Source organism: Xiphophorus maculatus, chromosome 4 (genome assembly GCF_002775205.1).
Source record: "Xiphophorus maculatus strain JP 163 A chromosome 4, X_maculatus-5.0-male, whole genome shotgun sequence".
NCBI lineage: Eukaryota > Metazoa > Chordata > Actinopteri > Cyprinodontiformes > Poeciliidae > Xiphophorus > Xiphophorus maculatus.
Genome location: NC_036446.1, coordinates 16,298,635 through 16,311,033, shown reverse-complemented (window position 1 = coordinate 16,311,033; position 12,399 = coordinate 16,298,635). Strand labels below are relative to the sequence as shown.

General features: G+C 39.4%; 1 protein-coding gene across 2 annotated transcripts in view; it reads right to left on the bottom strand.

The window, feature by feature from the left end:
- Positions 1-12,399, bottom strand: part of cgnl1 (cingulin like 1) — a 44,339-nt gene that overhangs the window by 28,076 nt on the left and 3,864 nt on the right. For both annotated transcript variants that reach the window (XM_023332236.1, XM_014471984.2), the window contains exons 2-8: positions 8,004-9,628; positions 7,388-7,482; positions 5,222-5,327; positions 4,799-4,900; positions 3,638-3,777; positions 2,263-2,401; positions 695-907 (exon numbers count right to left, since the gene is read on the bottom strand). In XM_023332236.1, the coding sequence (XP_023188004.1) occupies positions 695-907; positions 2,263-2,401; positions 3,638-3,777; positions 4,799-4,900; positions 5,222-5,327; positions 7,388-7,482; positions 8,004-9,578 (2,370 nt within the window). In that variant the 5' untranslated portion in view covers positions 9,579-9,628. The remainder of the gene's footprint in view (positions 1-694; positions 908-2,262; positions 2,402-3,637; positions 3,778-4,798; positions 4,901-5,221; positions 5,328-7,387; positions 7,483-8,003; positions 9,629-12,399) is intronic.

Genomic DNA, 12,399 nt, shown 5'->3' with positions numbered 1-12,399 from the left:
AATGTAGTTTCTAAAAATTCAATTTTTAGAAACTGAGGTGTCCAAACAAAAGGTTTGTTTGGACGAACAAAGGTTTGTTTGTTTGGACAAACAAACAAAAGGTTTGGACACCTCTGGTTTAAACAAATGACTAATGCGCTTAAAAATGATAATTTCTGTAAATTATAAATCAAGATATCTAGTCCACATAGGGGGACAGCAAACATGTAGTCTGGTTTAAGGAGACCAGCAAAGCATGGTGGTGGCAGCATCATAATGTGGGGCTGTCTTTACTACAGCAGAGACAGTGAATCCGGTCAGAAGTCACTTTGTCAGTAAATAGAGTCCATCTGTGTGTAATTTAACTTCATTAAAGCTGTTTGGTGATTATTGTTGGACTGTTATTGTGTGGGTCTTTCTCCAACATCCCAATAAAATAGACAGCAAAGTGATGAAGTAAAAAACGTATCACTGGCTCCTTTTTTCTGTAAAAGACGAGCCAGCCACTGTCTTTTACAAACCCTGCTAATCTACAAACCCCTGCTGTCTGCAAAAATGGTGACCAGATCAAACTGTGCTGCTTTAAAGCATAACGCCGAGGCCTGACGACAAACATACGGCGGAGCTATCAGCTCCCCTCATGTTGCGCTTATCTCCACACCGCTCTGAGACAGGCTGCGCTCCTGGAGGAGGAGAGGGAAGGGAGGATGATTACCTGCTTGGCCTCCTCCAAAGACATCTGCAGCCTGCTTATTTCCTTCTCGTACTGCTCCTTCATCTTGTCCACCTCCTGATCATGAGCGGCCACTTCGTCCTTCAAAGCTCCTTTGAGGGCTGCCAGCTCCCTTTCTCGCCTCCTCAACAGTTCTTCCTGCTCCTCTTTGGCCATGACCACTTCCTGCATCTCCACCTTCAGCTGCATCATGTCCTGAAGCAAAGAAAGCCAGGCTGCTAACGTTATCTCAAACAAGAGTTCAGCTGCAGAGTTCAACCAACATCCTGAGGTTCTTCTCATTAAAACCGTTTGTTTTCATTCCTAAGGTCTGTGAAAGCGCAGCAGAATCTGCAGCTTTTGTAATCAACAACATGCGAGTCATCAATCCAATTATCAATTAGATAACAGATGTTTATAATCTAGAGCCGTGTGCATCATGTCTAACACTACAAAATCACAAAATCTTAGCAAAGAAGCAAATACCTTAGTTTAGTCTTATTTCAAGTGTACTAACAAGTAACTTTTCAGCAAGATAGGAGCTTGTTTTAAATCAATAATCCCTTAATATTGATGGAAAATTACTAGTTCCACTGGCAGATTATTTCACTTATAACAAGACATTTTTCCCATGCTACAATGAAATAATCTACCAATAGAAAAAGTACATTTTCATTAAAATAAGTTAATATTTCTTGCTGAAAAGTTATTTATAAGTTAGTTTTGTCACTAATATATTTGTACTAGAAACTGGACCAAAAACACATTGTAAGATTTTGTGTTTTTACGTTGAAGACAGAAACTATTACAACTGTGCCATTAAAAATAAAATAAAACCTTTCAACCTCTAAATATTTTTTAAATCTTCATTAAAAATAGTTTCTCACAAATAATCTTGGTCAATTTGTCCTTTCCATATATTGTTTAGATGTTTTTGTACCAAACTTTTACAGATGTGGGACATTTGTACCAATGAAGCCTCAATTCATACCGTTTTGTTTCCAACCTGCTGTTACTACTGATCATTTAATGTCATTTTCTATCATTTACTGTGAGAAAATCTACCACCAGCAGGTCACTCATGATTATTTTAGCTTGATCACAGAGGCTGTAAGATAAATTGTTCAGAGAATATTATGTAATTAAATTAAGCCATACATTAGCTTAAAGAAAATTAACAATACTTATCTAAATAATTAATCAGAAACACTTGCAAAACTGCCACAGTGTGAAATAAACTCTGTGGCAGTCTGGAAATAATCAGACCAGGATCAAGAGTATAAAATTAAAATCAATCACATAAAGCTGCACAGCAGCTACATTTATAATCATATTTTTAAATTTTTGGTAGTTATTGATATTCTAATTGAAAAATAGTGGCGTAACCCAGACAATACAAACAGTTTTGGGCTTTTTAAACATCATTAATTTGAATTTCTCAAAGATGAAACAAAATTCTTCTCATGACAAGAAATTAATCACAATAAACAATGCAATAAACGTCCGTCCCTCCTATTTTACAGAGTAAGTCTGTCCTGGCAGCTCCGCCTGATAACAACATGGCGGCTCACCGCCATGAGGACGTCTTTCTCTCCGTCAGCGGCGGCCCTCTTGGCGGCGTCCAGCTCATCGTGCATCTCTGACAGCTGGTCCTGAAGGTCCCTGATCTCCGTCTGGTGCTGCTCCCGCTCCATCTTCACCTGGAAAAGCCTGACAAAGCACAGGACACGTCAGCTCCGGAGAGCCGCCCTTCATGCACCTGTAATTCACACACATAACTGGGAACACCTGTGGCCAGCTGGGAGCCCTCAGAGGTTACCTGCAACCTGCCTTCATGGGATTACTGTTGGTAGTTAATGTGAAACACCTTTATTAAAGTCCAATTGATGCTATTCCCACCACAATAACAAACCGGTAAATAAATGCAAATATCATTATTTTGAGACTCTTTTCAAGCAATATATAGATAATTAGGCCTGTCACAATGAGCAATAAATTAATTAACCGCATAATAAATTAAACTTTAATCACTTAATCAAAACACTTAATCAATTTCCATTTGCATGATTTATCGTTTTTCTCTTTTCTGTCTGTGTTTTTTTTTTTTTACAAAAAACTTAATGACAAAAGTCTTCATTCTGGTGCTTTAGTCTCAACCAGGCAATTTTGTTTACAGAGACATCAGTATCCATTTTATTTGTTGTTTTATTCATTTATTTTGGATATTTAAAATGTTTTTCAGCTCCAGTGTTAAATATTCATTAGAATTTAAAGTTTATTCATCTTTGAGGATGCATTCCTGCATTATTAAGCCATTACCGTCTCAATCATTTATCGCAATAACTTCTGGGACAATTCATCATCCAGCAAAATTTGTTATTGTGACAAGGCTGTTGATAATGGCATAATAATAAATATTAATAAAACCAATAAACTTTAATTCTGTAAAGAACACTTCACACTGGAACTGGAAGGAATTATAAATATCCTGAATAAAACACAACCAAAAACAAGAAATAAACCGGAGAAAAAACTCACTTACACGTAAAATCAAGAAAAAATAAATAAATGATGAACTTTCAAAATAAAAATTCCCTTCAAAAAAGTATTATAATAATTAAAATGATCAATGTGTTTGCGACGGGCTTAATCGTTACATAAATTTAACCACACACTTTATTTCCACTAAAATATGAATCAGCCTGAACATTAAACCAGCAGCTTCAGCAGAACGCCCAAAGTCTAGAAAGCAACAAAAACACCTTAACCAACTTCTCAACGCAAATCATCGCACTCTGTGCTAAAAAAACCCAAACAAACATTATCTACAGGTTGCTTAACTATTGACACATTTTAAAAGTTTAGCAGAAGTAAATCACTTGCACTGACAAGACAGTTTCCCCAGAAAAGATAAACGAGAAGGTTAATGATTTGCGCAGCGCTCACTCTTCCACCGAGGAGTTGAGCTCAGCCTCGGTTTTAGCCAGTTTCTCCTTCAGCTGCCTGCACTCATCCAGACTCCGCTGCAGCTCCTGCTGCAGCTCCTTCAGGCCCGCCGCCGCCCGTCTGTCCGCCTGACTCGTCCGCTGGCAACAACACAATGCAGGGGTTCATTTATTTATTGTTTGACGATTATTATTGTTTCAATTTAACTGACCTGAGCACATATTTACTCGTATATTTTGGCTGTCTGCATTTAGATTTCTTTATATATGTATATATGTACATATATATATTTTTTTATATATATTTTTTTTGATAAACAACTTATTTTTCTTTTTTTAAAAATCTAAATTTCTGCTTCATTGTTTTTATAAAACACAAAGTAAAATGGAAACACTTTTCTCTTTAAAGTATAAAATATATGCACAAAGTGCAACTTAAAGCAGTATGAAGATGAATGAAAATTAAACTTATTTATGCTTTAACAAGGACAAAAGCCTGACTATATTTTGGTAAATATGACGATACTGAAATGAGGGGGAAAAAAATAAAAATAGGCCTGAGTTCAGTTAAAATTAAACTCCAAATGAAAAAGAATCTATTAATCCCTTTACATGACATATAATAATGGAGACTTTATTTTTTTCTGGTTTAAATTAGATTTTATTGACACTCAGAGTTAATTAATAATTAATGCAGGTGAAAATCTTTACTATAAAGACCTATTCAGAGAAAAATGCCTAAAAATAAATGGCAAGACTGTCTTCACTGACTGACGTATGTGCACATGATTTAAACGCAAGGTTAAGGAAAAAATAAAAAACAAATGTGTCAACTAAAACATTGACGTCAAAATACAGATTTTATCAGCCGTGGTTTTTATCTTTTATAAAGCTGACCTCGCTTGATTGAAAACTAAAACCCAACTAACTGCTTCACTGCTGTTGATTCTGTCCAGAAAAATTAGCTTTTTGTATTAAGTTTGACACTTTAGATCTAAACAAAGGCCTTAAAACAAATCCTTAAATTGTTATCCTTTAACGCTCTTCAGAGAGCAAAGCCATGTTTAAAGGATATTTCAAAACAACTAGTTCAGCATTAAAGGGATATGTCAGCATAAACAGCCTGGCATCAGCGTTACAGCTGCAGTTACCATGATGTTACCTTCATTTGTTCCTCCAGCTGTCTCTTCAGCTCAATAATCTCTTTTTCCAGTTCAGCGTTTTGCTCCTGCAGAGCTTTGGTCTGTGCAGCCAGGTCCACCGACTGCGAGAGCAAATCAGATATTTATCATTTACAGACAGACGGCTATTTATTTATTTCAAATAGACAGAAAAAGAGGAAAAAAATAAAACTAATTATCATGCCAACTGACATGCAGTTTTATATTATTTGCTCAAAAAGAAGCAGGTTTATATTTGTACGTTGTTTAATCTGCGTCACCAAACAGAAAGCTTAGTCGTTATTTTACTTTGGAGAGTGAAACAAAACCATCATTAAGTTTGCAAAAAGATATCTGCCTTTAAGCCATGACAAAGATTACTGCAGCTGTGTGTAAAAACACCCACAATGCACCAGGACACTCACTTTGTTGTCGCCTTGTGCGCTGGCTGTGGCCCTAGACTTCAGCGTCTGTATTTTCTCAAAAACCAAGTTCACCTTCCTATTCGTCACGTCGTCATTATCGTTGCTTCTGCGTGAGGAAAAAGGTGAAATATTTCAATTAACAAAAACATTTCTGTGTTTTTAAGGTGAATCACGACTCCAGGCTGTTTGGGCAACAAAGCAGTTCCTTCCCAGCTTAGCGGGAGTCAGGAAGGTTTTATGATGCTCTGATGTGTCACTTCACAGAACAAACAGCTTCATTCAAACACTAAATGAACATAAATGTCTCTCTTTTTCGTTCAATACAGGAATTGAAACTGCAAACAATTTCCCTAATATTGTAAACAACCTATGTAGATTTGATTTCCTCAGAATCAGCTTCCTTTCAGTTTAAAATTGATGAATTGACTTTACGTTTTTCTAGAGTTTAGCCACACAAAAAAAATGTGGGAGTTTTCTTGACTCGGAGGAACATTTAATCATCCAGCTTTTGACTCAGCACAACCAAAGTTTCATAACTCTAACCGACAGCAACAATCAATCTTTTTATCATTAAAATGTGAAAGAGAAAACCCAAATCCCCCATCACCATCCTCTGCTCTCTGCTCTGACAGATGATTTTCATTAGAGCGCTACAAGCCCTGTCGGTGGGTGTTTGTCTTCGGAGCCTGGGGAAAGCAGCTCAGTTTCAGACCCTGAACTTCCATCTGTGTTTCCTTTCCTTCCCTTTGTCCTGCGACTCCTGACCTGCGCTCCGACACACCCAAGCAGTTTCCTGAGCTTTCTGCAATATGCAAAGCCTGCAGCGAATGGAGGAGCTGTACTGCGCAGAAATGCAACAAGTCTTTCCAAAACTGTTTTACTGTACAAATGTTAGAGTCGGGTTAAAACATTGCTCTTCCACATGTTTGTCATTTTTGATAGAAAACTCACGCTGGCTTCTTAGTTGTGTCAGAAATGTTATAATTCAGTTCCCTCTGGCTGCCTTTGGGCTGTCAGTCAAGCATGCGTCAAACAAAGAACAAAAGCTGCAAAGGCTGAGAAAAGTTCCTCTTGTTTTTTTTTTTGTTTTCAGGCACCGTGGAAAAAATTATTTGGATTTCAACACAGCTAGGAAATTTGATCAGCTGGTTAGATATTCATTGAACAGCGAACTCTAGCACTGTTGACATGCCAGAATAACATTCACATCCTGTACCCACTTCTCCGTCAATGTAGCTGTGTCCACTTCAGTTTTGTGCTTCAGTAAAAACTATTCTTTGATTCTCAATTTAACTATTCCAGTCAATATTTTATCAAAAAGTAACAAATGTTTTCATAAAGTAATAAAGTTCATGACTAAACTAACACATAAAAGCAACATTTCTTCATAAATGTGGCAAAAATAATGTTGCACTTTGGTTATCGCCGCTGTTGTATTGTTTAACTTTCTACTGATAAATGCTATTTTGATTCTGACATACCAAATTTTGGAGTAAGCACTTATTCTTGTCTACCAAGCAGATGCTAGCGAATTAGCTAACCCAGCTAGCTGTAGCCACCGCTACGCACAGCTTAGCTACTGTAGTTTTAAAATAGTGTTACCTAACCTTGTCATCTGAATTTAAATATTCAAAACACTTGTCTTTTAAAGCAGTAGTAAAACCAGCTGTCCAAATGTGTTGGAGTTCCGCTTGGTTGCTAGGTGGCGGGGCTGGGCTTTGCTGGGGGTTGCTAGGTAACAGCGCAGTGCCCCTGGAATGTGAAACGGCTTGATTTCAAGACGCCAAAAAAACATTAACTTAAAGCCCTGACGCTGTCTTTAGAAGCAGCTGAGACCCAAGAGAATGTATAAAAATGTGTGAAGTGTATAACAGGCTTATAAAGTATTATAAGTGTATAATACAGTACAGACCAAAAGTTTGGACACACCTTTTGGTCTGTACTGTAGGTCCCATTTAAACGTTTTATTAAAGAGAAATCTGTGCCAGATGATGACTTGCATGTAAACACATTTCACACTACAATTCATAGCAGTCAGGATGGGAGAGATAAATTAGCACATTCACACCATAACTATTTACCAGTCATTCAAAATATGTTGGTTAAACCAGGTGACTTTTTTTGAACATAAATGTTTAAAGTTAAATAAAACTCTAGTAAGCTCACCCTTCTTTGAGGTAGCTGAACAAAATCTGTTTGGCCGTCTCCTCGTGTGTTTGTTGTGAAAGCTCCTGCTGACCTTTCAGGAGATCTGGCGTGGCCTGGATGTGGAGGGAAAGACAAGAGCAGCTTAATAAAACCCACAAGGTCAGAGTTCAATAAGTTAAACCATATGTGTGTTATTACAACAGCAGCGTATTAGGGCCATTGCAGGAAGGGATGAGTACATTTTTACCAAATTTCACCAAATAATCTCAAGTAGAAACATGGAAATTTATAAGTTTGAAAAGTTGAAAATTTGCTAGAAAAAAAATCTGAAATATTGAGATTAATCTTTGACATTTTTGCAAATCAAACTTTGAAATTTGTAAGTTTCAAAAGTCAACATATTTTGACTTTTGGGAATTTTCTGAGTTTGGAAACTCGAAAATATTTTACTTGAAACTCAAAAATGTCCCATTTTTTTCTAGAAAATCTGATATTTTTTAGCAAATTTTCAACTTTTCAAACTCAGAATTTTCTGAGTTTTTTTGTAGAAAATTTCTGAGATTTTTTGGCAGAAATTTAGAATTAAATTTTCTCATCCTAATACGCCGTTATATGTAGGGTTGTGGAGTTTCACCTGGACGTCTGCCCCGGTGCTGGTCTTACTGTCAGCGGTGGGCGGGAGTTTGGACAGGGACGTTGTTGAGACTTTTCCGACAGAAGAAGGAGTTTCTTCACTGCTCTTGAAGGACGGTATGGCGGGGCGTGACTGCAGCTTTGTGTAACCCCGGAGGGAGCCAGTGTATTTGGAGATGGAGCTCTGGGGGGATCCTGGCGCACTAATGGCCCGGGACAAAGGCCCGTCTACAGCCGTAGACCCGGGGTCCTGACCGCTGGCCGTCCTCTGCAGCCGCAGCTGCGATGGCCGTAGGACGCGCTCCTTTGACGTGCCTAGAGATTGACCAAACTCGTCCATGAAGCTAGAGTCAGACCTTGACCCAAAGGCGCTGTCCACGCTGCGCGATCGCTTCCTGTCCTCCGGGTTGATCCTGTTTCTGCGCCCCGCCCTGCCCCTCCGTTGAAGGCCGTCATCCTTGCCATCAAACTTCTCAATTAGCTCATCAACGCCAGGGATGGACCCTGTGTCTATGTCTCTGCCTGAACCGGGCTGGAAGGGGATGTAACGGCGATTCTCGTGGCGGTTTATGGCGTCCGTGTAAAGAGCCTCCATCTGTTCGTCTATCAGAGACTTACTGGTGGACGATAAGGAGGAGTGGCAGGACTGAGCGGGCTCGCCAGAGTCGGTCCGGAGTAGGGGAAGGACGTCGGGGTCGTGGTGGGTGCGCTCCAGACTGGAGCTGGCACTGCGAGTGGAAGTAGGAGACGCTTTCCTCTGGTCGCTTGATGGACTTGACACCGGAGACGGCTGAGGCTGCGCTGCCGGTACTGGGGGAATTTTAGAGGTCGGTTTGGGCTGAGATGGATTCAGACTGGTGAGGTACGGTTTAATCTGAGGCTGGGCCGGCTGTGCTGGCTGGGTCGGCGTTCTGCTTTGAGGCTGAGGCACCTGGGCTGAAGGTAATGACGGAGACTTCGTTTGGGGGGTGTTGAGGTCCGTTTGAGGAGGCTGCCTGTTCTCCTCCTGTGTGCGATCTAGGTGACGATCAAGGCTTGAGGACCTGAACCGGGAGGGAACTCGTACTTCAGATTTGGGGTAGGGGTTCTGGTATTCTATCCTGGTGTCGGCTTGTGGCGCAGGCCTGGACGGGAGGCTGTGGAAGCCTTCGAGGTTTAGGGAGTTGGACCGGGGATCGTACGGCTGCAGGAGCTCAGGGTGCCTCTGAAAGTTCAGAAGTGTGGAAGGTTTCTTTGCCTGAGATTCAGGAAGCCCATTCTGAGGCCCGGAGAAATGCCTCATCTTCTGTGTCCTGTACTCCATGAAGGGGTCGCTGGATCCAGCTTTCTTATCCCCTCTGAAATCATACTCCTGGAAATTCTCAATAAAAGAGCCTTCTGTGTCTGGGTAGCCGTTGCCGTCAGGGTGGTGACCCCTGTCTTGGTTGTTCAGCACCACATAGGGATGTCCATCTATACCCTGGACACGAATGCTGAGCCCATAAGAGCCGGCTCCATTACTACTGGGCCTGGAAATACGGGATGGCTGCGTGTATCCGCGCTGCGACCCGCTGCTAGTCGCTCTGTAGGACTCCATCAGGAATGTAGAAGGAAAATAAATCCCTCTCCCTGGATCAGGTGCCCCACCTATGAGAGCAAAGAATCAGACCGACTGGATTAGTCAGAGATCAGCCTGCATAATTCAAACACTTTATCTCTTCCACTTTCATTCTCTTGCATTGTTTTGCATTCTTAGTTGTCTGTTTTTCATCTTCAAGGAGATGTTTTTGGTGAGACTTTCCAGTTAAAGTGCTTTGGTTAAATGATTCAGGAGATAAAAACCTCCCTCTGTTGCAGGCAAACCTCTCTGAACCCACAACCATCCCGAAGACGTGACTCAAAACGTGACGCCGGTCAATTACAGACAACACTTATTATAACACACCTGCCTGTGCAGGTGTGTTATAATAAAAACTGATCCGTGTCTGAGAAATAATACTTAAACATGAGTCAGGTATGTTAGAGAATAAGCTCACATTTCTACACCGTTTAAAGGCGTTTGTGTACACACCCCTGTTGAAATGTTTCAGAGACTATATGAAACCATTTCAAAGGTTTCAAAATCTTTGTCTGACTTTGATGAAGCATCTGATTTAGTTTCAGCATTTTGTCTTCTTCAGATCACACCTCTCAATACAGAAATACCTCAAATTAGGGACGGGAATTTATCGTATCGTTTATCGTGATACATTTCTTATGGTAAGATTTTAATTCATTGTTGTCACAATAAAATCCATAATAATAATAATAATCCTGATGTTTAAGAACGCCTAAAACTGTCCGTATTAACAGGATTCTTATTTTTACCGTTTATCTCCAATGTCTGTTCAACAACAGCACCAAGCAATTCTGCTCTAGTTTGTAGCGCAAATATCATAATATACTTGAAATAAGACAAAATTAACTTATACATAAGTTTTCAGCAAGATCCTTGTTTTAAGTCAATAATTCTTTACTGTTGATGAAAAAGTTTATTTTATTTTAGTTAATCTGGATCTCAGGGAGTCCAAGCACAGCTCAAAATGAACAAAAGAATGGAAAATTACAGTTTTGAACTGGAGAGTCCAGATCTCCAAGTTTGACAGAAAATGTGTAGAATCACCTGAAGAGGGTTGTGGACAAAACATTTTCTCACAATCTGATAGATCTGGAGAGCTTTTTCAAGGAAATTATTGACAATGCAAGAAGTGGATGTGATGCTGATCAACTTCCACCAAAGAAAGTTGAATCTCAGTTACTGAAGTCAGGATTTCATTGCTTCCTGCTAAGTATGGATGATTATTGTTGTGTATTTTTCACCTTTTTTCTGACTCATGCATTTGAGAATGATTATCTAATTCTCTGCAAACTGTGGTGTCAACCAAAATATGCAAAGAGACAGACGTCAGGAAAACTCTGCACCTTCTTTACCGTTGATCAGATCTACTATTTTTTTTAAAGGTGCCTTTTTTAAAGACAGTATGCTGAAATTAAATAAAACAAAGCATCATTTTAAGGGTGTGCAAACTGCAACTTTTTCTTTGTTTTCCACAAACTTGTTTTTCAGGTCAAAATGTGACATTACAGGCGGAAACATTTTCAAATGATTCATCATAATCCCAGTTTTCAAGTCTTTCAAGCCGGAATCCAACTCACAACTTTTGGACTGCAACACGACTATTCTCCCCACTGCACCACAAACGTCCATTTTACACACTTTAGAGAGCCAAAGCAGAAAGTAACATAGAGGTACAAGGAAACAAAAAAGGCCAGCTGGAAGTTATTCGGCTCAAAAGTCATAATTAACACTTGTTTTCTGACAAATCTGCAGTCAGATGGTGGAGAAAAAAGCAGCTCAGCTGGCAACAAAAATACTACTGTTTACAAATATCAAAGTAAGAAGCTCAAGCTTACTTTTCCTGGGAAACCATTAGAGGCACCGTGTGTTTCAGCAGACAATGGGGTTTGAGCAGATTCCTGTTTGCCTTGCTGTCAGCGGCCTGCTCTACCTGATGTTACAATGCGAGGACGGAACGAGATGAGCCCAGAGGAAGGACGCTGATAAGGCCTTAAACAAAGGCCAAGGCAGGATATGGAGCATCAGCGTGAGATAAGTCAGGACAAAACAACTCGGAGGTGATGCGGTGCTTACAAGAAGCAGTGCTTATGGAGGAGGAGGATGGCTGGACAAAATGTGCTCTAAACACCGATCTGAGCTGAAAACACTGCAAAAACACAAAACCCTACCAAGTATTGTTGGTCTAGTTTCTAGTACAAATGTCTTTATATGCTTTAAATAAAACTAATTTGACTTACAAGTAACTTTCAAGGAATATGTAAGAGTTTGTTTTAAGTTGATAATTACTCAATTCCTTCAATCATACCATTTCCACTAGCATTCCTATAAAAATTAAAGAATTACTTAGTTAAAACAAGCTCCTATATCCTGCAGGAAAGTTAATTTTAAGCTCGTTTTGTCTTATTTCAATATGGACAATATGGCTGAAAAAATATATCATGATAAAACCGTTTAATATCGATAATTATTGATTTGTTTTTTGCTTAAAATATCTTAGATAGTGCCAAACTGGTGGCGTGAGATTTTCTGTTTTCACTCCACGATGTTGTTTTTTTTTATTTTTAAGCAGCTATAAGGCACAGTGATGAAACTTTCAACTGCTCCTGCCAAGTAACTCAACAGGGTGTTGCTAGGCAACCAAAGAGTGAGTGAGTTGCTAGGTAACCAAAGAGCGAGTGAGTTAGTTGATTCCACCAACTTTTCTTAGCTGGCCGTGGGACGTTGAGCGGCTGAAAAACACAAAGATTACAGAGTATTTTTGGTCTAGTTGTTAGTACAAATACCTTAGTATACTTTAAAT